This window comes from Gavialis gangeticus, unplaced genomic scaffold, assembly GCF_001723915.1.
Source record: "Gavialis gangeticus isolate Ggan-Ray unplaced genomic scaffold, GavGan_comp1, whole genome shotgun sequence".
Lineage (NCBI taxonomy): Eukaryota > Metazoa > Chordata > Crocodylia > Gavialidae > Gavialis > Gavialis gangeticus.
In genome coordinates, this window is record NW_017729024.1 from 162,951,218 (window position 1) to 162,977,290 (window position 26,073).

Here is a 26,073-nt window from a genome sequence, read left to right on the forward strand (position 1 = left end):
CTCTGTTTCTCTCACCCCTCCGCTTAGAGCAGGGCTAGAAGCCTGTCCTGGCTCACCAGCCCTGCAGTGGCAACTCACAGCTGTAGCTCCTAGTCAGGCCCCTGCTCGACAGCCCTGTAGTGACAAGTCACAGCTGTGCAGGTTGGGGATAGTCAGAGAAGGTTTTTAGCCTTAAGGTGTGACTGCTCCAAACTCAAACTAGCACTAATGCTGATTAACATTTGAACAGCTCAAAGTGCAACATGTAACAAGACCATTACTTGGCTTTAAAGATGAGGAAGATAGTCATTGAGCAATTCATTGATAGGTTAATTTAGCCCTTTTTCTTGCTTGCAGATTGCACATGGTTAAAAAAAAAAAAAAGAAAAAAAGAATGCATTCAAAATTATTTGCTACTCCCAAACACAGAAGTCCACATACACAGGCCTGCCTCTGAACATACAAAATAAAGCAATTAGACAGGATCCTTTCTAGCAGAATGTTCTCTAAAGTCTTGTAGGTGATGTCAGCTGAGAATGCAATGTACAGGACGTAAGAAAACAATTGCTTCACTGAACATGTGCAAAATTCAGATCCACTTGGAACAAGTTTCTGTTAGTGAGAATGGGAGTCATGAAGGTTAATATTTAAGATGTACACGAGTGAAGGCTGACAACTATATCTTTATATTCAGCATGTTGGATATCCAGCTGGTGTGGTCAGGGGCAATCTACCAATTTGTGTCATGGACCAGAGGAGATTCAGTCCAAGGGACAGCAGGCAGTGTTAGCATTGTTTGCTTTTTCTTGGTTCTGTTGGGGGAGACCACTTTAATTTCCTCTAGGAGACCACCAGTAGAGGATGCTAAGAGGAGAGAACATGTTCATTGTTCTGTTCATGTCACTTCTTGGTTACTGCCTCAGTGGTTAAGCATAACTGCCCCTTTCATGGAAGCTGTCTGCAGTTGCACTTTACCTTTGTAACCCGGGCAGTACTCCAAGAGAGATCCTGTCTCCAATTGAAGGGATCAAAGCAGGTGCACAAGTGCTGTGGGAGGTGTAGGGACTCTCCTCCCCCTATAGAGCAGAACCTGATCACCAGTGGGGACTTAACCATATACCTTTTAATGAGATAACAGTACTGGGAACATAACTAGTATAAAACAGAGGGTATAGGGGACACTACAATGCCCCGAGGGGGCAGGATTCAACAAAGGTTAGATGCTTACAATCATAGACGTATTCATCCGGTTGACAAAAGACAGAGTTAACAAAATATAGAACACAAATAGCAGAACAAACAATACTGGATGATGAAATATAAAAGGCACAAAATACAAAATGTCAAATGACAAGGAAAACAGTGCCTAGGTACCTGGAGGGGGAGAGAGAGGAAAAACACAATGACCCCTTTCTACTGCAACAAGAACTTCTCCCTGTTACTTTGCTCACCCATGTGGTAAGCAGGAACTCTACCACACAACCACCAGTGCTGGTACTGTATTAAGCTACTAGGGCTCTTGACCTTCCTGGAGCCCCGGCCTCATGTCAAGCTGCCTGGCCTCTGATTTGGAGGAACTGGAAGCAGAGCTGGAAACCTCTTGGGTCACTGCTCAGATCCTTGCTGGGGAGCCTCTCCTGCTGGCCGCAGCCTCTCGTAAGGGATCCTGGAGCCCAGCGGGGAGCCTCTCCTGCTGGCTGCAGCCTCTCATAGGCAACCCTGGAGCCCAGTGGGAAGCCTCTCCTACTGGCCACACGCCGGGCTGCTGAGGGTCCCACTCCTTTAGGTGCTTCTGGGGCAACTGCTTCTGCCTGTTGGCCCAGCTCTTTGAAGCTCCTTCCTTGTGGTCCCTCGCTGGTCTCCCCTGAGTCAGCCATGCTGCCCCTTTTATCCCCCTCCAGGTGACCCAAGGGGCCAATCATGGGACATGGAAGGTGAGTCTCTGGGGACTGATTGGTGAGGAAAGGGAATCCCAAGTCCTCCAATCATCTTTTACTCTTTCAAAACCCCTGGGCTGTCACTGCCAGCTAGCCCGTCACATCTTCAGCTGTGGACTTTCAGCCACAGTGGCTAACCCTGTGTTTGGTGTTACCCTGAAAGGGATACCTACCACTTTTTTGCCTGGTCCAGTATTTATTCTCTTGAGTTTTCTCTGTATTGGGTGAAGGGCTAATGGATTGATCAACTGGTCTTTTTGGAGTCTATTGTAAATATTGCCTTTATGACATGGCTCTTACTAGTTAAGAAAGGCTGCTAAGGCAGCTTTGTTTGCTTCTATTGGCATTTTGCATTAACACTTTTCTCTCATATGTGTCAGTGACTGTAAATTGTTAATAGATATGTCTGAAAAGTCCATATAATTTAAGATGGCACATGATTGTTGCTGCTTTCATAACCTTTCTAAATTTTTTTTTATTTGAAACATTATGCTTATTTACAGTAGGATCTACTGAAACAATGGTGTTGATTCGAGTTGTCTGTTTTCTAGACAATTACTTTATATTTTCCATTTTGCTGTCTGTTTTTTAACTGCATATTGCATTTCTGTTTCCATTTATTTACAGCTTCCTCATGCCAAGCTTTTCTTAAACGTTAAGATTTCAATGCAGATTCCTTTTATGTGTGGATTTGTAGTTTCTTGTACATCACACTCTCTCTCTCTCTCTCTCTCTCCCCAAAGCAGTTAAACCCCATAAACTCTCCTGCAATTAACTAGTAAAAGAAATGGAAGGGTTTAAATATTTTATTTATTTATTTTATCTTGCTAGGAGCAAAATGTTCCCTTTTATTTTATTAATGATGGAATCTAGTGCTTCTAAAATCAACCGTTGATAGTATGCTTTTGGAGCAGACATAATGCAACCCTCCCCACATAGCCCTGGCAATGTACTTCCTTTCTGATCTATAATACATTAGCAATTCCAGATGTAGGCTTCTTCTGAATAGAGGCTAATGTGCAGTGGGTTTTGTGATGTAGAAAGACGGCCTCCAGGGACTGCCTTGAAACTAACATCATCTAATCTCACTTGTGGTCTGTTATGTAAAATGGCCCATTTTCTCTTGCAATTAATTCAGAAGAATGTTCATGCTATTTTTTAATCATTTAAATTATTTGTAACTTTTTCACTTAGAAACTTATGATCTTTAGTGAAAATCTGATCCGTAAGGGCCAGGTTGGAAAGAAGTTGAGTCCCATAAGCATGATATAAAAACAGCCATAGAAAGGAATTGGCCGCTTAAATTAACAGGATATGGTTGAAGCCAATTCCTCCTTGTCATAGGATACATTTATAAAAATCATTGACATCATGGTCCAGTGGTCAAGAGGGATGTGGAGAGGGTCCAGAGGAGGGCCACTGGCATGATCAGCGGGCAGCAGGGCAGGCCCTATGAGGAGAGGCTACGGGACCTGAACCTGTTCAGCCTCCAAAAGAGAAGGCTGAGGGGGGATCTTGTGGCCTGTTATAAACTAGTCAGGGGCGATCAGCAGGCATTGGGGGAGTCACTGTTCCCCCCGAGCACTGCCAGGAGTGACCAGGAATAACGGTCACAAGCTGGCAGAGGGTAGGTTTAGGTTAGATATCAGGAGGCGCTACTTCACGGTCAGGGCGGCTCGGGTCTGGAACCAACTTCCAAGAGAAGTGGTGCAGGCTCCTACCCTGGGGGTTTTTAAGAGGAGGTTAGATGAACACCTTGCTGGGGCCATTTGACCCCAGTTCTCTTTCCTGCCATGGCAGGGGGTCGGACTAGATGATCTTCTCAGGGCCCTTCCGACCCTAGAAACTATGAAACTATAAAGGGAGACCGAGATTCAGTTCCCTACCCTGCTATTGACAACTTGTGTGGCCTGAAACACTTTGTTTCCGTCTGTGGGACCCATTGAGTAAACCTGCTTGTTGCAGATTCCAGCAGATTGCTTGTAATCTGCAGTTCCTCTGGTGCTGTCCACACCAGCACTATGTTGGTAGAGTGGACATAGAATGAATAAATGAGTGAAATTATAGAAATGTGGGTCTGGAAGGGGCCTCCACAAGTTCTCTAGTTTACCCCGCTGCTCCAAGATAGAATAAGTAAATTTAGACCGCTCAGGACAGGCTGTTTATCTAGTTTATTCTTAAGAACTTGAATAAAGCAGATTTTTGCAACTTCCTTAGATCTGTTCCATTGCTTAATCCACGCGTACATATGTGAAGTCTGAATGTAATGAGCCAAGCAAGATACTGTGTCATTTTCTTCTGGAAAATTAAGGGATTTGACCTTTGAAAAATCGGCTAAGGGGAAATGGTGGATTCTTCATTTCTTGATGCCTTTAATCAGACTTTCTGGGAGATGTGTTTTAGCCATGCACAAAGTAACCTTTAGTCAGTGCCAAGGCATTGGCCTAATGGCCTGTGGTCTGCAGAAGGTTACACCAGAATAACTAATAATTTATTCTGACCTTGAACTCTGAAATATCCTCCAGTGTCTGTTGTTTACTTGACTATGAACTGAAGGTGTGCTTCAAAGGGTCTGTTTTGCTAGCTTGACTCTTCTGATTGCAAAAAATACCTTGGCTCAGATAGGGTTTTTTGTGGGAAAGGAGGCAAGGGTTGTTGGGTGGAGGCCATATGGGGAATTCTGACTTTTTATAGAAATGACAGAATTAATTACTCTTAATTTATTAATGAAGAAATAAAAAATAAAAATGTGAAATTAACAAGCATCAACTTGAGAGGACTGGTGAGGTTACTCTGGAGTTTTCTCTCTGGTTCTGACTGCTGCACTTCAAGAAACTGTAGATAAATTAGGAGTGTAGTGGAGCACAACAAAATGATTAGAGGTTTAGGAAATATGATTTACAAGGGCAGGTTGAAAGAAGTGGGATTATTTAGTCTGGAGAAGAGAAGATTGAAGGGGGATTTTACAACAGTTTTCAAATACATGAAGGACTGATGTAAAGAGGATGTGGTAGACTGTTCCCTATAGCTGAAGTAATGGTCTTAAATTACAACATGAGATATTTAGGTTGGGGATTAGGAAGAACACTTCTTACTATGAAGGTGGTTAAGCACTGGGACAGATTACCTAGAGAGGTTGTGGACGCTCCATCCTTAGAAGTTTCTGAGAGCGGGTTAGAAAATGGCTTGTCTGGGACCAGGGCAATCTAACTGGAGGCACATGTGGCCCTCAGACTTGCAGTCCAGGCATTGCTCCCCCCACCGCTTCAGCTGCTGCTGCTGCCAGAGTCTCCTGGCTACCCCTCTCATCTCCAGCTGGGGTCAGGGTTAAGGGAGTCCATGGCCAGGTGACCTGATTGGACCCAGGGCCCCTATACAGCATAGCATGGGTGCTGGCATGGTATAGTGGCATGCCTGCTGCATGTTGTGGTGGGAAGGATCCATGTGGGGTGGTATGCCAGGTGCTGGGATGTACAGTTGTGGGGGAGAGGGGTGCAGTGTAGTGTGGTATGTGGCCCTCAGCATGCAGCCAGGGGGTGTGCATCTGTGTACTGTATGGCTGGAGGCTGCTGGACACTCCGAAGGTGGACAGCCCTGGTTTAGACAGAGATGATCTTGCCTTGAGCAGGGATCGGACTTGATGGCCTCCTGTGGTTACTATTAGCCCTATGGTTCTACGATACTAACTTCATTAAGTTGTACAATTAATTAAACATTTTGCCAGGGATGGATTGGCCAGCGTTGATCCTGCCTTAAGCAGATGGCTGGATTAGCTGGCCTCCTGCAGTTCTTCCTGTACTATTTTTTGTAATTTTTATGATTAAGGACTACATGGTAATTCAGTCTGATAGGCTCTCTGGGGTACCAGAGCTAATCACTAGCACAGTAATGTGACACCTCAGTGTTGCCAACCCTTACCATATTTGGAGTTTCTTTTCAAGCCCTAGATCTTGGAGTCATGTGACTACATTAATTTAAGGACAAAGTAAGTTTCTAGTCACCACATTTGCAGAGAGAAGCTTGAAAATGTGAAGCCTTAAAGTTCAGAAGTCAGAAGACCAATGAAAAAGACCCCAGATGTATTATTTTTAAACAACATAGGCTTCTGCAGTTGTGGAAACCCCCCCAATGATGGCACTTTAAACTCTGCACTCTCCCACGCCAAGCCCAGCACATGCCCAGGAGAGGCAGCACATTAGTTGTGCTCAGCTTTCTCAACACCTGTAGAGCCCAGGTGCTTTAGTGGGGCTTTTGTGGTGCTTTTTATCTAATAGCTGATTGAATCAGCTTTAGCTAAAAGAGCCAAAAAGCCCCACTGAAGCGCCCAATCTACACAGACACTGTGGAGCTGAGTCAAAGTAACGTGCTACTGCTTGTGGTAGAGTGTGTGTGTGTGGCGGGGGGTTGTTTGTCCCCCCCCCCCGGTGTCTGTCAGTGCCCATAATGTTTTTAGCATTTTAGATCTCCAGATTTTGGGAGCCTGAATCATACTTCAGGCTTGGCAGTTATGAAATTAAGTCAGACCAGTCTATAGCTTAGTGGTAGAGCTGGCCAGTATTGTTAAAATATGCCAATTTTTATAGACGGCGTCTGTGACAGAATGATGTGGCTGCCTTTGCTTCCTCTGCCCAAAAAAACAGGTGTTCACATATAGCTGGGTTGAATGAGGATGGCCTTTGGCGCAGGTCTGGAGAGAAGACTGAACTCAGGACTTCATAGCATGAGCCCTTAACTGCTCTGCTACTGTGTCCAGGAAGCTATTGATGGGGAATTTAATAAAACTAAGAAGCTAGTCATAAAGACTCAAAGTTTAAGAGCAAAGCTGTTAAAATCCTTGGACTCAGCATGAAGCTATTTAAATTTACCATGATGGAGTCAACAAAAGCCATATATATCCCTGAGCCAAAAAAAAAAAAAAAGGCAGGGCTCAGCCTCTAGTAAACTCCAGATGTTTGTAGTCTGAGGAATGCCCGTGTTATTCTTTACAGAGGGGTTAGCTGTTATAAGGAAATGGGCAATCTGTTAACTTGAAGAGACACTCTTATGAAGATAGTCCCTGAAAAATAATAACCAAGGAGCAGGAACACATCTTGACTAGTCAGCTAGCAAATATGCAAGAGCAAAGTGCCACAGTTGCTGTTGTGGTTCCTTTAGCTTGTGCCTGGTGGTATTTTATGAGTTTTAGTGATTTGGAAAGGGGAGGGGGCGATTGAGTAGCAAGATGCTGGGTGTCCAGATGAGACGGAATAATTTAGGCTACTAAAAACTAGAGAGTGAGTGGTCTGATTTTGAATAGTGCAGATTTCCTGATAAAAATTTATCTAGGGCTTCAGTAAGGACTCAAGAGTCTGTTAACCATTTTTGGGCTTCTGATCCTTCAGCCAAGGACCATAGCATAATACAGTTTAATGGCATTGAAAAATACATTTTTATGAATAATAAGCAGCAAAGGTTTGCACCCTCAGCCTGTTGGGTTTTAATTGTGGTTAGATTCTTCACCTTTGCTCAGCTGAGTAGTGTTTAAGCGGTGCTGTTGGTATCAGTGAAACTGCTTGGGGGTGAGGGAGCACTTAATATGTCTGCAAGTAGCAGAGTATTGCTGTTTGCCATCCTGAAGGGGTTTCCTGTATCAGGGAACCTGGCAGTTAAGTTGAATATTATTCTGATCCTTGCCAGTTTACAAACGGTTGAGGAATGCAAGTTATGGCACTCTGTATTGTAGCTCCTTGCGTAACTGTCATTCCAGAGAGCTTTTCTGAATTGTCTTAACAAAATATCACAATTGCTTTGTTAAACTTTATTAGAAAGTAGTGAACTGGAATTCCTTGATTAGACCCTCAAAACTGCACTTGAGAAAATTGTTATCTTTGTAGCTTAATCTTGGGACTGGGGGGGAGAATTTCTGTTTGTGTGATAAGCTATTTTTATTATGAAACTAGCCACATTTTAGAAGAATAGAAACCTCTCGAGTATGCTAGAACTGTAGCATAACTCTGCCTTTAGCCTGAATAAATACATGTGATTTCTGTCCTTTTTTTTATTTCACAAGCCATTCTACTACTCTATTTACCACAATGTGTGCCCCTTCCTGACATGCCCTGTTTCCTGCTGTTTAATTTGGAGACTCCTTTTTTTATTTATTTTTTTAAAATGGTTTTGGACTTGGTCCGAAAATCACTTAATCTCTACTGAGGTGCAGCCTCCTTGAAAGCGAGTGGCACAGAAACTTGTTTTGCAGAATCAAATTCTTATGTTGTTTTTTAAACACCATATATGTAATTTTCCAGACCCAGCTTTCTGTGGCTGATGTCTACGCTCCCTACATTCTGCACCTTTTACCTAGAGTTGTCCTCAGTCTTCAGCCATTTGCTCTTGAACTTGGTTTCCTTTTGCTTTTCTCATTTATGTGAAACTCCTGTTGGAATTGTGTTGTACTTGAGAGCTCCAGGGCCTACTGGGCTGACTGCCTCTGACACAGATTTCCACCTTAAAACTTTGCCACCATGAACAAAGATTGATCTACATAGTTTTCTAAAGATGTGCATGCTGCTGTCATTTTAGGTTTGACACTGCTGTTGTCAATGCCAGGTCTTAAAAACAAATAGCAATTTGAAATGCTTCCTATGGTATGTAACTCCTCCTTCAGTAGCAAATTACAGTATCAGTAGTTTCCAAAAAAAGGGGCTTTTTATTGTTAGTTTGTTTTCAGACTGCAAAGCACATAATTTTTTGTAAAAACATCAGTTGCATGTGAAGTAAAATCCATTGGAAATAAGTGTACGCAAGTAAGAAACAAGCAGAGGTGAGAAACCTCAATCAGCTGACAACGAGGGACACATTTCTCTTCTGAGCTTGAAAATCTCACAGTATTGTAATTCTAACCAACTTCTTCCTTTCACTATGAGAAATTTAATAGATTTCATAGAAATCTGTGAAATGCCACGTAATTCCCTTGGGCACATGCTCTTTTCCTCTTCACTTTGCCAAGAATTGTGGAATGACTGGTCCTCTGCGTGCCATCCCGAGAGCTTCTCCTGGTCGTTTCAGGGGGAATTGCAGCCGCTTGGGGCTCGGCTGTTTTTTGTTGTTGCTGTTGTTGTTGCATGCTGAGCACACAAGGCAACTTGGATGGGTGCTTGGTTTTTTTAATTAAAAAAATAAAAATAAAGGCATGTTTCAGGTGTAATGTAACTTATTTGTGTGACATATTACTGTTTAATGGAGGGTTGGTATCGCACCATATGGATACTTATGACCTTCAGTGGTTAAGCTGAGGGTGGTAACTTTTTTTCTATGTAGATGGGGACACTGCCAATGCCTCTAGAAATGCAAATCCTGTGGCAAAGTAGACATTGATACTACAATGTGACTGTATTATCCTAGGGCCCTTCTAAAGCTCTGAATAATATTTTGCTCTTCTGCCAACTGTTCAGTTACTGCAAATAATTCTCACTTCCATTTTAAAATGGTTTTAAAGAAAGGGCTAAAGGCTGCTGAGTGAAGCCTGCAAAAGGAAAAGAGGCCTGGCACTGGCACTTGGCCTGAGCCTGTGTGTGTAACACTTGTGTAGCACAGAGGAATGAACTCTCCAGAGCGAGCAAACCTCTGCACGTGCACCAAACCACGAGTTCATGACACCTGCTCTTCTCCACTTACTCCATGTTGGACAACAGATTACAAAAGGCCACGCTCAGCAACTCCAGATACTTGTGCGCTACAGTGACCAGGACCTGATTCAAGGCTCACTGAAGTCCAGGGGAGTCTCTTCCTTGATTTCAGAGGGGTTTGAATCGGGTCCATAGGCAGTGTATTCAGCACTACTTTCTTGCCACCCTCCTCTGTGGAGTCTTGACTAACCTAGGCCTTTTCAGGACTTTATTTTATGGTTGAAATACAAATTCAAGGACTCTCTACACGTTTTCTCTCAGCGAGAAGGTTGCCGCATATGGAAGATGCACATAGTGAAGGGGACAGACGGCCTGGGAATCCAGATTACAGGAGGCCGAGGGTCGAAGCGATCACCTCACGGCATCATTGTTGCGCATGTGGAAGAAGGAGGCTCTGCACACAGGTAATGTAGCAGCTGTTCCTTGGTGAAGCTGCATAGGTCTGATCAATCATCTGCTTGAACCATTTCTGCAAGCTGAAGAATACGTTTGTGGTCAGATAAACACGTGTATTACAGAAGAGAGGGATATTAGAGGTCTTCAGCCTAAATTGGTAATGTTAGACCCTCTTAGGATGCTCATGCAGTCCCACCTATCACCATGATTAACACAGGTCGAAAGGTGCTTATAGGTGTCTGGGGATTTTTCCAAAGGGAGAGTGAGGCAGGACCTTTGGATCCAAGGATTGCCCATGATGTACATTTAACTGAGCCTAGAATATAATCAGGGACATCTGACAGCATGCAAGATTCCTCCCTCCTTCTCTTGTCACAAGATTTCATTGTACATGGGAACTGCCATAGGGAGGAACAGAGCTTTTTAGTGTGCGCCATTGCTCCCTAGGCCATACATTGTGAAAGGATCCTAGGGTTCCCTTTAGTAAGAAACGTGATCATGGGCTCAGCATATAGGTCTCAGTGCAGGGGAGAGGGGATTGAAGTACCCCATGAAAGCCTTCCCACAGTGGGGGAGGTAGGCCTAAGGAGAATGTGAACTATCACTATATGCCATATGGAGCATTGTCCTAAATGCCACAATTTGGAGATTCTTTCAAAGCCACGCAGCTCTCTGTGCACATCTGGCTTTGGGCTAATAAAATGACACCTATTTGAATGGGTTTAGATTCACCAAAGTCATGCTTCATTCACTTCATTGCACATCAGCTTTTAAATATAACTTTCCTACACAGCATGAGCCTAAGAACCTTTATTCAGGCTCAGAGTGTGTTATGCTTTATTTCCATAGGGATGGTAGATTGACATCAGGTGATGAGCTCCTAATGATCAACAGTCAATCCTTGGTTGGACTTTCGCATCTGGAAGCCGTGGCCCTCCTTCGATCGGCAGTTGGTCTAGTGCAGTTGGTGGTGGCAAGCAGGGTAGGTAACAGCATCTCATTCTCTTAATTGACAGTTGTTTTAATGCATGTTTAAAAGTGTGTGTGTGTGTTTTGGCAAGGGCAGCTTTTCAGCAGTCTGTACCATTATGCATGCACACTTTCTCCCTTAAATTCTATAGCTGAGTTTGAAATTACACATGTACGTCTGATAAATCTATGGTAAATGAATAGCAAGGGGGAACATCCCAGGCAACTATGTGTTTGTACAGTCTGAATAACTGTTTGTGCCTAGGATGGCAAACAGCATTTTCTGAAAACAATGCAGAATGAAACAGACACGTCTCAGCTTCTCTCCTATATGTTAAACATCTGTGTACCTGTGGTGTGGCTTTTATCTCTGCATTATCTAAATGCTTGAGGTCTCCTGATGTGTGTTTGCATTCCTTATTTCTGTTAAGGCAATGGCCTGAGGTACAAAGTTTGTTGGGGAACTGACATGAAGTTTCATGCAGAAAGCCTCAAAGGCTTTTATTAATAATAGCTCTGTTTATCACAAAAGAGAACAGAGATGTGGAAAGCTTTGTATAATTTGATTATTAAGCATAGAGCAGTAGACAGTGTTCTTTTTGCCTCCTTTGTCCTTTAAGTTTGGAATATAGATCTTCATTGCCTATCTAATTGCGAGGTGTAATCTCTTCTGGATGTTCTTGCATAGCTTCTCGTTAATGCCTTCTGTTCATATTTATCAAAAGAAAAATGTATCTTGCAGGGCTGAGGAACAATAACCAAGTTGCATGAACTTGTAGCTTTCATACTTCGATAAGTGAAGTGCATCTGAAGTCCTCTATTAGGATCAGAGTTTGGTATTAACTTCTCTGTTTTTTATCTTGAATAGAGGCATTTCAGTGAGACAGTCAAGCTCTCTTCTGAAAATAGGGCATCAGCCTACATGAATTCCTTCATAAGTCCTTGTCTGCTCATGCTGCAACTGCATCTATACAGTCAACCCGAGCGCTTGCAGCAGAAAGCTCTTTGAGGTTCTCAGTGTGTCAGCACATTCTCCATGGACTCTGCCAGTTCTCACGTTCCTGGGAACGGGATTTGGAGGCCTAAACAATGCACCATCTAAATCTTTGCCTTGCTTATGCTCTTTGCTTTGTTTCACATAGCAACCATTCAGATTTGTAGATCTGGTTTCTAATCAGTCAGAGATACTACAGGACAGCATTCTTTTTCAGATCCCTTTGGATGTTCTTTGCATGAAGAAACTGCTTCTATATTCAGTCCAGTTGGCACTGGATTTATCTTGGAAGAGATAGCTGACGACCTGACTCACAATTACCCTGCAGCTAGTATAGTCACTTATGCTAGTGGAAAGTGTGCAGGATAACAGAGAATCAGTCTGGGTTGAATTGACAGGATGAGCGAGTAAATTTTCATACTACCTGCTTGACCTTTCATCATCATCATCATCATCATCATCATCATCATCATCATCATCATCATCATCATCATCATCATCATCATCATCATCATCATCATCATGTGTTCCTTATAGCCAAGGATGACAATGCCTAAGTGAAGGTGGCCAAGTCAAGGGTTGGGGGGCACAGATAAGTCTGCAGGCCTATGTCTGATAAGCCCCTTTGTCACAGAATTTGCTGCACTGTTCAGCATCTGAGCCAGTCTGCTACTGCTATCCCATCTTTCACCCTGAATGCTCCCCCTGCCCAAGGGCACGCTGTTGCAGTTCATGAAGGCCCATACCTTCCCTCAACTTGGGTCTGACATATTTGCAAGCAAGTGCTCTGAAGAGTTAGTTGACAGATTATTTTTCTGTGCTCAAGTGTCCTTGAAGCACGTTCTTAGGCAACCATGGTTCCTTTTCATGTGCTGCAGATCACCACAGAGAAGCTGCTTGCACAGGTGCTTGAGCATTTGAAGATTATCTTCTGAGCCATGTGTTTGGGCCATTATAGCTGGGCCTTCACTGTTGATGACTTGAGAGAGAGATTCGGCTCACGACAGGACTTTGTCATTGGTTAGTTTGTCAGACCACTTAATTTGAACTACACAATCGTCTGTTAACCAGTAGTATGCGAGAAACCCTTACGTATATTAGTTTTGCTAAAAAATATACACACATCTAGATGTATATAAACTAGTGCATTTAAATATGCACACAGTATGAGCAAATGTGTAGAATATGATTTGAAGACATAAATGGAATAATAATTTTGTAGTCTTTAAATCTTCTTGTGATATTACATCAGAGAGAAGTGTTTGTTCTAGATTTTCTTCTTGCACCTGCCTATAGTTATAATCACTTTGGAAATCAGTATTTGAGAAAAGGTCATTAAATGAGTTCAACTTGGCAATATAAGTGTAATGCTTAATAAATGGTTTTTGTTGTTTGTTTTAAACATTGAAACCTGTAGCTTGTTCCAGCATCTACTTGTTAAAGTTGATGGCTTGCTTATCTGGAGCATAAATGCCAGCGGTAAAATAGCAGTGCTTCATTATGCATTTGAGCAGTATTCTGCATAACGCATCCCATGCCTTTTTATTGTTTTTGATAGGAAACTACTGAAGCAGACTGTCTCAAGTATCCATCTACCAGTTTGCCAGACTTGCTTAGCAGCTGTGCAGTCCAAGATACCGTGTCTTTCACTGATAACAAAGAGAATGAAAAACCAGAGGAGGAAGATATCAAAGGAGGGAGTACATCTCCCGAAGTTCAGGGTGCTGTAAGTGTGACTTTGGAAACTCTTTTACTCAGTTATCCAATTTGGTTGTCACACCAAAAATGTGACAGGCTGTCTGTGGTATTAAACCAGCTCTTCCTTTGTGTTAGAAGTGGTCAGCAGAAACCTGAACCAAGATATGAAATGCTTGAGATCAAGCTATCTTGTATTCATATGCTGTAGTAAAGCTTGGTCAAAGTGGATAAAGTAGCACTGCAAGTTCCTATATTTTCTGAGTTATTTGTGGCTGTGACCTTTTTTACCCCCTTAGTACATTGCTTCACATGCACTTTTAATGCTTTTAGTGAAGTTACTGAAGCGTGTGGGTTGTAGTATTTCTTTTTTTTTTCTGTAGCAAAATTCCTCTTATGGCGTCTGTACTGTATTTTGAAACCTTTACCCAGTTTTACTGGTCCCTTGGATGTGAACAGGATTTTATCTGAGTGTGATCTTCAGAATTTGGACTATAGCTTAAGGCGCAACCCCCCTTGGATTCCATTCAAAGCTGCATTTAATAAAGACTAAATCGAAGATAGCAATGATTTATTTACATTGTGCAATAACTAGAAGCCCCAATGCTGGACCAGGATCGCCTTGTTCTATGTACCATACGAACACAGAACAAAAACAAAGTGCTTCCAGTTGCAGTATAAGATAAGAGAAAGCAGGTGGGCCTGACTAAAATCTTGTTTGTTTATAATAAACCTGAGAGAGAACCCTTTAGAAAAAATCAGACTACCCTGTAATGCAGCATGGCTAATATAGTAGAACCTGGATCTGGGAGGTTCAAGCTGCTCAGTTTGCAGTGGGTTGCTGAATTAAGGACAAAGCCATTCAGGTATCTTCTTTAGCCTTAAGGACATGTCTAACGAAACACTTAGTATGTATTAAATATACTTAACTTGAGCATCCACATGTTCAAGCAGGAGGACCCGATGATCTGTAAGGTCCCTTCCAGCCCCTAACATCTATGAAATGATGAAACGCATTAAGTGCACTTGTATCATAGCAAAGTTGCATCTTTTCCAGCAAGGAGGCCCTCCAGATCATATTAATTAACACATGCTGAACTAATTTCAGACTGCTCCGTGGAGATAATTTGGTCAGTTGTGGTCCTGGGGCTGGAACCCACAAGCCACTATTTTTGTGGGATTGTGAGCCCCAGGACTGCATGGGAGTCTCAGACTGGTTCTGATCCCTGGGCACCTGCAGAATCCAGCAGCAGGGGCAGCCCCCTCTCCTAGGCACTCTCTCCCTGCTACCAGCAGCGAAGACCTGGCTTGGAAGACTCTAGTGAGCATTACCATGTGCTCAGAACACATCCTAACTTTTGCTAATGCTTACTACAGTCTAAATAAAACACCTGCTACGTGTCCTATCCAACAAGCCATGACCTCAAAGGGCACCACTTCTCCACTCAGCTACAGATCATCATTGGTCCTGCACCAGAAAGTGGCACCTTGTGAAATAAAAGCCAAAGCAAACAGCTGGAGCACTTCAGCAGCCCCACACAACTGTGTGCAGTTGCTGCATAAGTGCCCAATTGCTTGGCAAACCCTCATTTTTGATGGGACAATAAGGAACCCAATCTTGCAAAGTATCAAGGTTCTGCTATACCAGGGGTGTCAAGCTTGCCCAGCCCCCTGGGCTGAAACCCAGCTGTGACACTCCTCACGGGCCAGCTGTTGGTGCAGTGGTGGGCCGAGCAGCAGTTGCAGGGGTTAACAAAGCTTCCGCTTTTCCCCTGCTGCCAACATGTATTCCCTTCAAGGCTCTGTGCCCTGGACAGCAGGCCCTTCCCCTCTATGAGTCCCACAGATCATATGACATGGCTCCACAGGCTGGATCCAGCCCATGAACCTGAAGTGTGACCGTTATTCACTTTGTAGTGATGTTTTCTCAGAGTGTGTCTATCCAGTTGATCTTTATCTCTAAACTTCCCTGCCCTAGGTTAATCCTACACATGACAGCTTAGCATTGTTGAGATATTAGTTCATTACTATGCAGGTTGTTTCTCTATGGGCGCAGACAAAAATGACATTTGTTGTACTGTCAGCCCCTTGCAATCTCTCTAAAGCCATGTCTAAACAGAAGAGTATGGCTTCAGACTTCTTCCAAATTTGTATGAGGGTTCAAATGAAGCTGCTTCTAAGTAGGGCAACGTAATTTCTGGCTGCAGCACAGCGAGCTGCAGCTACTGTCTCTGGATGGGAGGGGGAGAAGGCAGGGGAGGAAAGTCCTTTCCTGGGAATCCCATGCTGCCAGCTGAGGTACCCCCGCCTGCCTGGCAACAGCGAGGGGCACAACTCCATGCCACTGCCCCTGTTGCTGCCAGGTGGGCAGGAGGCATCTTGCCGTGGCAGTGTGGGGCTTCCAGAGCTTGTGGGGCTCCCACAAGCTTCCCCGCCTGGACCCACTCTGCCCTGCTATGCTGGGTCCTGCCCGCTGGGCTGTGGAGGCCAGGGGAGGAGGAAGGGGCAGCAGTGTGGGAAGCCCAAGCCTGCAGGAGGCAGCTTGCCCCCACCCTACACACATGTGGGGGGCACATGCCCCCCCGCCTTGCCCCAGGAGTGCAGGCAGTGGCAGAGACAGCTCCCTTCCCCGCCCCCCTGGACAAACCACCCATAACCCCATCCCACTCCCCATCCAGGCCCTGTGGCCACACATGGTCTCTGCCCTAAAGTTCAATGTACCACCTAGCTGCAGAGCAGCCCTAGTCCAAGCCCCAGCCTCAGACCTGCCCAACTCATTCTCTCATTCCCTCCCTTTGTGGGCCTCAATGCTCCCCCACCCTCTGGCGAGACTTACCTGTGTGAGCTGCTCTCCAGGGCTGCCTGGTGGCCATGTGCATGTGTATATGTGCACAAGCACATGGTGCTCCCTGCCTGACTACCGTCCTCCCGCTCCCCCCAGCTCCTGGCAGGCTGGAATTCTGCCAGCCTGCAGACAGACAGGTCTTCGCAAGAGTGAAAAATCCACGTGTTTCTGTTAAAATGAAAAAATTGTGTTTTTTTTCTCAGTTAAAAGGGAAAAGCTGCATTTTTTTTTTTTTTTCTGTTTTCCCTTGGGAAACAGAAAACCTGGATCCCTGCTGATGAATCAGATGTGATAAATCCTGTGCTTGGTCTTGAGCTGTGTATAGACATTTGGGAGATGTTAGATTGTATTCAAAATAAGTACCTGATCAGGATCGGGGGGGAGGAGAGGGTGGGGCAGCAGGGTCCATGGGAGAGGAGTTACTGGGGTCCAGGAGGGTTTGACAGGATCAAGGGGGCTCACAAGGTCTGTGGGATCAGAGAATATTTTTATCCCCCCCAACCCTTCGCAGACAAACAGCTGCCACCTACAAACCTACCCCCGCAAGCCCTCTCGCCCTCCCCCCCTCCCCCCAGCTTACTTCCTCAGCTCCTGGCATCAGTGAACTTTGATAAAACAGGCACCGGGAATGGCTTGTGAGATGGGGGTTGTCCATCTGGGGGTGGAGGGAAGGGTCAGAGGGCTAAAAATAGCTCAGTGCCAGGGAGCAGGTAGGAGAAGCTCAGCCCTGGGGCTGGGGCCAGTGGACTGCAATGGGAACTGTACAGAAGTTCACTTAGATTGGGTCTAGTGAGACAGATCTAAGTTGGACTACCTTGGAGGTGTATTTAACTTAGATTGGCTTGGCCACTTTTAAACTGATCTAACTGTCCTGAACTTCTGTACAGTTTGCATGTAGATCCACCTAACTAGCACAAGGTCTGCATCTGGGAGAACTAAGTTAGATTGGGTGGCTGTTTTTACCATGATCTAACCATCCCCTAACTTTCCCAAATGCCTGTACGCAGCCTTTCTGTGCCCTGCACAAGTCGAAATACTCTTGCTGTCCTGCATGTAGAGCATCACACAGCCTTTCAAGGACCAAGAGGATTTGCTTCTTAATAACAAGGCATAGAGGCTGGTCAGACTGTCAATATATGGTTCCCAGTCATAAGGCACAGTACAGTTGTATACATCACTGTAGAATTGGTATGGGAATAATAATGATTTTACGACATTTGATAATAACTATGGCCAGGTACAGACATTACACTTGTATTGGTATAAGTGATTTGGAAAATGGTTTATACCTGTAACGGAACAGAAAGTTGGTGCACGTCGACTGGTTTAAAAATGGCAGAACCTGGTCTAAGATTTGCGACCCCCACCAAAGGGCAAATTTGTGCCCTGTTCACTACTGATTTTTAAACTACACCACTTACAGAAAACCATGCAACTTAGATGGATGGATTCCATCTCAGGGTTTTGAATGCCTGGTTATAGCTTATGTGGCTTAATCTGTAACATGGAGCAGGACTAATATAAGTCAAGTATGATACCAGATGCATAGGAAAACCCCAAGAACATACTTTTTCCCCTCAAGCCGTTATAGTTGCAGTAAACAAAAAAAAAAAAATACTGTGCTTTGCAGGTGCTGAAATAACAAATGTGTGAATGCTTTCAGCCTGCTTCACAATGACCATTGCACTTTTCTTTTTTATTTCTCATAAAAGTAGTTGATATGTTACAGAATACTGTAAATAAGAGGATGGTTGTCCTAATCTCAGAAGAAATTATATACGTCTGTCTTGCCAATGGGAGATGCTGCAACCCAGGTGGAACATTGAGACTGAGACCATGATTTGAGCTGGGATAACTGGGTTTGAAGCCCAATTCTCTTGCTGACTTTGACCAAGTCTTCTTATCTTTGAGTCTCAATTTTCCCACTTGTAAGAGGAGGAGGAGGATGACGCTTACTTATTTTGGCTGGGGTTTTGTGAGGCTTTAGAGATGCAATCAGTTTTAAAAAGGTAGTTTTGGAGACTGTCTGGTCTTCTCTCCTACTGACCGTTTTTGCATTTTGAGACTAGATTCCTATTTTCCCTCACCCCTGTTGCTGTGTGAAACCCCCATAATAAGAAAAAGGAAACCAATCATCACAATAGAGGAAAACTGAAATGAACATGCACAAGCTCATAGCCAATCCACTTGTTAATAGCCTCTTTTCTCTAATCTCTTTGAAATATAGTTACTACAGGAATTATTGTAATAATAGATGCAACTTTGGTTACAAAACTTAACTTGATTTTAAGTTAATGGGTTTAAGGTTAATTAAAAAGTATATGGTGAGATGTTTGAAAAGCACTCAGTATTGTACTATTCTTTTTCCATTGATTTCAATGCAAACTTGGTTAATTTAGTGCTGAGTACTTTGGAAAAGCAAAATAATTTATAATCTTAATGTATTACTATTCCTACTTTAGCACCTAGCCTGCTAGATACTGAATGATACAAAGTATTTGGTAAAGAACAAATCAATATCACTTACTGCAGTTCTATAGGACCTTCCTAAGAGAAATCCAATACCACTTGAATATGCACAGTGAGGTTTATAACAAATGTATGTTTGAATTTATAGGATCATAGAAAAGTAGGGCTTGAAGGGCTCCCTACCTCCATGAGGTCATGTAGTCTAGCCCTTCCTCAAAGCAGGATCATCCCTGACTCTACCATCCCAGCCAAGTGTCTCTGTAACCTGCTCTTGAAGACTTCCAAGAATGAAAATATCACATGTCCTCTAGATAACTTCTTCCAATGCTTGATGACTCTTGCAGTCAGAAAGTCATCCTAATCTCTAAACTAAATTTCCCCTGTTGAAGCTTGGGGCTATTGTTCCTAGTCCTGTCCCCCACAGTCATAGAGAAAAGCTTATCTCTACCTGTCTTTGAAGATTTTCAGATGCCCCCTCAGTCTTCTCTTCTCTATATTTTTAGGGATCTTGCTTGTATATTGCTCTATATATGTTCAGCCAAGCAGCAGTCTCATTTCAAGCTGCTGAATAACTCACTGTAGAAAAGTTGAATGGCACTTGAAAACTACAGCCTTACCGAGCTAGTGCTGTTATGGCTTATTTAAAATCTATTCATTGCATTACATTAAAGGAAAAGTTTCATAAAAAGGATTCAATTGGAGCTCCTTTATTACACTGTCTGGCTATGTAAAGCTCTGTTTAACATGAAACATCCCTTCAAGTTATAAATTTAATAAAAAATTGTGCTGCTAGGCAGAAAAAGCATTCTATTAATATCCTGAAAGTGCATTTTAGCCAAAATGGTCTGTAACTTCACATAGGAAATGCTGAGATGGGACCATGTTGTGCTAAATTACCCCCAATCACACTTGGGATTTTAATATAAAAAACATATGATTCTAATCCTTGTGGTACAGCTTCCATAGAACTTGCAAGATTTCCCCCATTTGTGTGCAAGTGAGAGGGGAAAGGGCAAGTAAAAGGCTGTTCTCTTCTCTTCTTTTTGTGGGGAATTCTTCTATATTGCATGAATTCAAATCCCTTGCCAGGCAGGCAAGGTTCTTTGTGTAGATGTGATATCTTTTATTAAACTGACTGAGTAACTCAGTTGTTCTAATAAAAGATATCACATCTACACAAAGAACCTTGCCTGCTTATGTTCTTAGACCAACACAGCTACAACTGAAAATCCAGCAATCCCCTGCCAGGCCACTGTATCACTGGGGCAAAAATACATAAGCACACAAGAAGACTTTGCTAAGAATTTCCAGTGTCTCATGATGCAGGGTTTCTGCAGTTCTTGGCCATCTGGTTTCAGACACCTAAAAGAGGGTTGACTTTTTTTTTTTCCCCAAAAAATTAGCTCGCAGAACTTCCAGGACATCTCACCCTTAAGGAAGCCTTAAGTTGAGCATGCAAAAAATGAGGCACTTGTGATCTCGAGTTGCTTCCTACATCCTTAGCCATTATTTCTGTTTCTGGCGCTGTTGTGTTGCTCTGTGCAAAATGAAAAATGTTAATCCTTTCATTGTTCTTGCTGTTTAGTGCCCAGCTCCTCTGATGCTTTGTATCTGTAGATCTTAAAGAGCTTCCCAAAGGTTTTTACCTCTGTTTTACAGATTGGGAAACTGAGACACAGAGAAGGGAAGTGACTTGCCCCATCTTTGCCTAACGTCACCCAGCAGACCAATGGCAGAGTTGGGGAAAATCTGGTTTGTGTGTGCATACCAGTGGGAGCAAACTGTGCCTCCATGGCTTCAAAATTTCCTATGGAGACTACTGCATAGGGCAACCTGGGTCCTGGACTAGGACAGAGGATGATTGTGGGTAATCGGTACCAAGGTCTGCAAGGATCACTTTGTCCATTTTGGCTGTGAGAGCCTCTGCTCCTTGATTCTGCCACTTCTGCATGGCCTAGCAAGGGAGATTTTCCCACTGTTTCCTGTCTGTTCAACTGATAAGGCCTGATCCTAGCAACAAGGTCAGGGATGTACTTCTGGTTGTTTAACCTTTGTTTGGGTTTCATAAATTCTAGGTTGGCCTCAAATACTTGACATTTGCCTTCATTCGAGGTTGTGTATGTGTTGTGTTAGAGAGACTTCCAGGACCTACAGAGGGCTAATGCTCCTTTTCTAACAGAAACAGGATATCATTGGTTAAAGTTGAAATACCACTTATTGCACGAGTTGGGGGTTTTTTTTAATTATTCATTTCAAAACTTGTTTATATTTTTGGCTATGCGTGGAGCTGAAATAGGATAAATAAACCAGTGTTGTGAATGCGCAGATACGTTTGTCCCAATTCTTTGTTTGAACCTTAGGAATGTTTGGCTGTTTCCCATTGCGAGTCTCTGTCTTACTGGAGAATCTATATGTAATTATCTCCAGCAATGCAAGCATAATAGGGAAAAGGATAACAATGCTGTAAGTTTAAAAAAACACTCTGGGGTCAAAAGTTCTTCTGGAAACATTGGAACAGAAATTTCGCAGAAAGCATTAGCATTGAAAGGGTACAGGAAACATCATTCAGCAATTAAATGTGTGGCTGGGGAAAGGACCTAATTATTCAGAGGACTGCAGTGTTCATTCACAGTAGGGCACTGAGGTTGCAGAAATTAACACTGAAATACAACTGACTTTTCAGGTAGAATCCACCGTCCAAATGGACAAGAGAAACCTGTTGGTGAATAAACTGTATTCTACTGACACAGATTTGGTTAGGAGGAAATAGGGATGACAGAGTGAGTGCATTTAGCCCTTGCCCCATGGGAGGGGATACAGAGAATCTTCCGTTACATGAGGACCAGACCTTTCTAGTGGAGAGTTTCTCCCAGACAGAGCCCTCAGCAGTCCTGATCATCCTGAAGGGACAGGGGAGAAGTCATCTGTCTTCTATGCTCCACCTGGTGGAGTTGGCTAGCTGTGAATGCCTCACCTTTTTAGGCAGACAAGGTTCTTTTTCTAAATCGGGTATCTTTTATAAGACCAACTAAATAGTTGGAAAAAAATGTTTTTAGCAAGCTTTCAGGTTTAAAAACCCTTAACCAGGCCTGCTAAGAACCCGAAAGCTTGCTAAGATTTTTTTTTTTCCAACTATTTAGTTGGTCTAATAAAATATATCAGACTTACCCAAAGAACATTGTCTATCTATGTCCTTAGACCAACACAGCTACAACCTACTCGCCTTTTTAGCGGGCTTGGAGCTCCCAGGCCCAGATTGCTCTGGGAAATCTTGAATCTTCCTGAGGTGCCAACAACAAGGTGGGCAACTATTTAAATTGTGCCAATGGCAGTCGCCTATTTGTCAGATCCCATTGATTTCAGTATTGAAGCTGCTGCTAAGCCAGTGTGTCCCAGACTTTTTTGATACCCGAGGCACTCCTTTTTATTTTTATTTTCTGGATTAAAACTGGCAGCACACTTTCTTCTTTCAACTGAAAAGGGGCGGGTGCATGGGTGTATATTTTATTTAGAAACATATATAACGTAATTCATTTCTCTGCTGGAGGAAATCATACCAGTGTTAAGATGTACTGCTAAAAATGACATTAAATACCTATTTCTTTAAGCAAAGGGTTAGTCTCTGTACTAGCAGTTTTCAGTCTTTTTAGCCTCAAGCCCCTCATCCCCTGCATAATTCTTTTGAATTTCATGACACCCAGTTGAAAATCACTGAAAGATCTAAATTCAGAAAAGATCTGGAGGGGGGCCTTGAGAATAAAAGCATTGAGAATCACTGATCTAGTTAAAGGTGGCAGGGCCAGGACTTCACCCTGCTCTGCCCTGCTCTTTCTGCAGTGTGCTCCCTCCTGTTCTTCAAGAGGCAAGGGCAGCCCCTGCTGCTGAGGCTGCTTGTGCCAGGTCTCGCACGCCAGCCCAGGAGCATAGGAGTGGAGGGGATGAGCCGAGTTGCAGAGTATGGACGTGTGTAGATGAAATGAGGAGCATGTGTGCATGACACTTTAAAGTGGATTAAATGCTTTTGCACCACTTTAATGGTGTTGGTGTTTGCATGTGTATTGTGTATTAATTCCAGCTGCTGTAGCACATTCGGCAGTGTAACGCACCTTAAATGACTTGGGGGGATAGCAAACTAAAACACCTCCAAGGATTTTTAGTTTGATGTCCTACAGCCACACAACAAAGCACTGGGCTCCATGCAGCTCTAGGACTACAGGCAGCCTGGCAGCAGCCCAGGAAGACAAGCTTCACCGAAAGGGGGGGGGAAGTGATGAGCCTGATCTTTTTTCCCCTCTGGAACCTGCCTGCCTGCTGAGCTGCATGGGGACCTGGTCCTTTCCTCTGCAGCTGTGGTGTCCCCTGGGACCACCTGAGCTGGGTGCTTGCAGGTGGGTGCTGCCTGGGTGGGGGGGCTGCCACTGCTACAGAGGGAAGCACCAGGCTCCCCTCTGCAGCCCAGGGACTGCTCCATCTGCTGGCAGTTCACCCTCTGCTGCCAGAGAGGCAGGTAAGACATAGGTGTGCATGACATGGGGGTTTACTTCACCCTAAATTGAAGCAGTGTTTTTAAAAACCCACTGCTTCAATTTTAGGTCCCCCATTTCATCTACACATGCCGTATGGCTCTCCGTGTGTCTGCCCGTTCCTAGCAGAGTGCTACTGGGAGCATAGGGGCAGCTGGCTGGGGGGTGGAAGAGTTGGATGGAGGCAGTAATAGCAGTGGCAAGAACAGCCACACGGGCGGTTGGAGTAGCTGGGGCAGGCCAACCCTCTGGGAATTTCTGGTCTAAGCCTGCCAACTAGTGCAGGAACAGCCTGCTGTCAGCTGTTTGTGCCATGTTAATGCTTGCTACATTGTCATTGAAAGCCTCTACTCAGCTGCTTGCACCTGTGATTAGGACTCCTTTTGAACTTGACAGGTCCTAGTCAGCTTGTGGGTCCCTAACCACTGACAGACATTGAGATGGACTATAAAGACATACTGCCTGTCCCACATATTGGGCAATTTCACATGTAATAGGTTTATTGGGCAATCAGGGTTTAGACTGTACCTTCCATTTTATCCCAAGGGAAGGTCTGTCCTACACAGGGCTGTGATCAACTACCATGATAGGTTCCTTGGGGAGTGTGGCACCATGGGGAGTTGGTTAAGCATAGTAAAAAGTTTGGGCAAGAGATGATTGCAAGGAACCTGTGTGCCAAGTCCCAGTTGCCTTGTTCCTGTGAGCGTTCCTCATGCCGTGCAAGGACTCCTGCTGTTTCCAGCACCGGCATAATGTCAAAAGCAACCAAAAGGGCACTTTCCTAATATGTCTCTCCCACGTAAGCAGCTGCCACCAGGATGCTTGATAATTGCAGAAGAGAGGTGGCACGTGCCATCCTGGGAAAGGGGAGTAAGGAGAGAGAAGGCTGTGCATGTTATCAAGGGAATGGGAAAAGAGGGCAGGGGGCTGTTGCACATTGTCATGGAATTAGGATGAGATTTCTAAGGGTGCTCTCTGTTGAGGTGTAGCCCCCATTGCAGATCAGCTGGAGGATGCCTGGAAGATATTAAAGTGGATATGATCTACATAGTCATCACAGTTGTAATTGGTTTTCTTCCATGTGCTATGTTTGAATGCTTAATGTCAACACAGCAGTGGAAACATGTGATCAGTCATACAGGATCTCCATGTCCTTTCTGTTTGTGAATGAGATTTTTTTTCCATAAAGCAGCAGATATAGTAGCCAGCTGTTTCTCTTTTTGGCCACTTGGATAACTGCCCAGGCTTGAGGGAAAACAAAAGCCTCTAACAAGTTAAAAATAACTCCTTCGTGACATTAGAATCGAAGGGATATTTTCATGGGCCTGCGTTTAACACACAGCACCAGAACTTCGAGAGTTAGCAGCAGTGTTGTTTCATCACATCTCTAGACTGTTTATGTACAGTCTTGTAATTACAACATCCAGCTCTAGCTGGGTTCACTTAAACTGTTTTGGACATGATGTGCTTAAAAAAAGAAACTACATAAAACACGCATACGGATTTAGATACTTTATGCAGGTATGAAAAGCCCTCGGTACTGAAATATTGTGTATCATGTTATGAGCTCAGTGTGACAAACAGTGGTTTTAAAATGAAATCAAGCAGTATTACCAGCAGTATTATGGGAATAGTCCCTCCAGTCTTTGATATAAATGGGGATCTTGTCCTGTTCTTGGCAGAGCTATTTATGTGCATTGTGGCTAGGCCTAAAGACTACTTCCTATGTTGTTTTACTTGGTATGTGCCTGGTGTCCCACTGAAAAATAAAAGAAAAGTAGTTGCATTGCCTCTCATGATGCATAGAATTGTGACTTACCTTAATCGGAGTGCATTTAAGAAGAAATCTACAAACTACAAATGCAGACAGACAGGTTTCCACGCAACTCAAGTGCCGAGTTAGTTGTCTTTGTTTACCAGGGATCAGAGCTTTCTTGTGATTCTAGACATCTGTTTGCTGTATAGTCTTGAACAACATGCCATAGGCCAGGGATGTCAAGCTGTCTTGGTCCCCAGTATGGATCCAGACTGTGAGGAGCCTTGCAGGCAAGATCTGGACCTACCTGTGGCAATGGGGTGAGTTGTCACTGCATCAGCGTGATTGCAGTCGCTGTTTTCCTCCTCCCCCAGCCACTGGCATTCATCCCCCAACAGGGCTCTCTACCCCAAAGTTTGACAGCATCCCCAGCCCTGGGTTGCCCTTCTGGGAGCCTTGCTGGCTGGACACATGGCTCCATAGAACATATCTTTGACATGCCTGCTTTAGGCAAACATCTCTAAAGTTTATATTTCAACTTCTTTTTATTCAAATGAGAACTAGAACCACAGCATTTTTTTAATTAATCATTTCAGAAATATAAGCTAAGAGTTATAAGTTGGAGAGTATTGCAGAAGGAAATAAAAGTAGTTTGAATTCAGGATGAGAAGCCTGTTTAGCTGGAAGGACCGTGGTATCTCTAGGGCCTAGAAGTGGCCTCCCTTTGAAGATCTCTGCTGAAGCAGAGCCCAGTGGCAAACACTACTTCCTGCATCTCTTTCTGGTAAAAATACTGGCTGCTTGCAGATGTTAAAAAACCCCCCCAACAATAAACCTCCCCCC

The 26,073-nt window shown here is 43.8% G+C and overlaps 1 protein-coding gene across 3 annotated transcripts in view; it reads left to right on the forward strand.

The window, feature by feature from the left end:
• PDZD2 (PDZ domain containing 2) overlaps window positions 1–26,073 on the forward strand; it is a 241,587-nt gene that overhangs the window by 131,659 nt on the left and 83,855 nt on the right. For 2 of the 3 annotated variants that reach the window (XM_019518002.1, XM_019518003.1), the window contains exons 3-5: window positions 9,845–9,987; window positions 10,829–10,961; window positions 13,501–13,668. The exons of the other annotated variant lie outside the window; for it this stretch is intronic. In XM_019518002.1, the coding sequence (XP_019373547.1) occupies window positions 9,845–9,987; window positions 10,829–10,961; window positions 13,501–13,668 (444 nt within the window). The remainder of the gene's footprint in view (window positions 1–9,844; window positions 9,988–10,828; window positions 10,962–13,500; window positions 13,669–26,073) is intronic. 3 annotated transcript variants of the gene reach the window in all.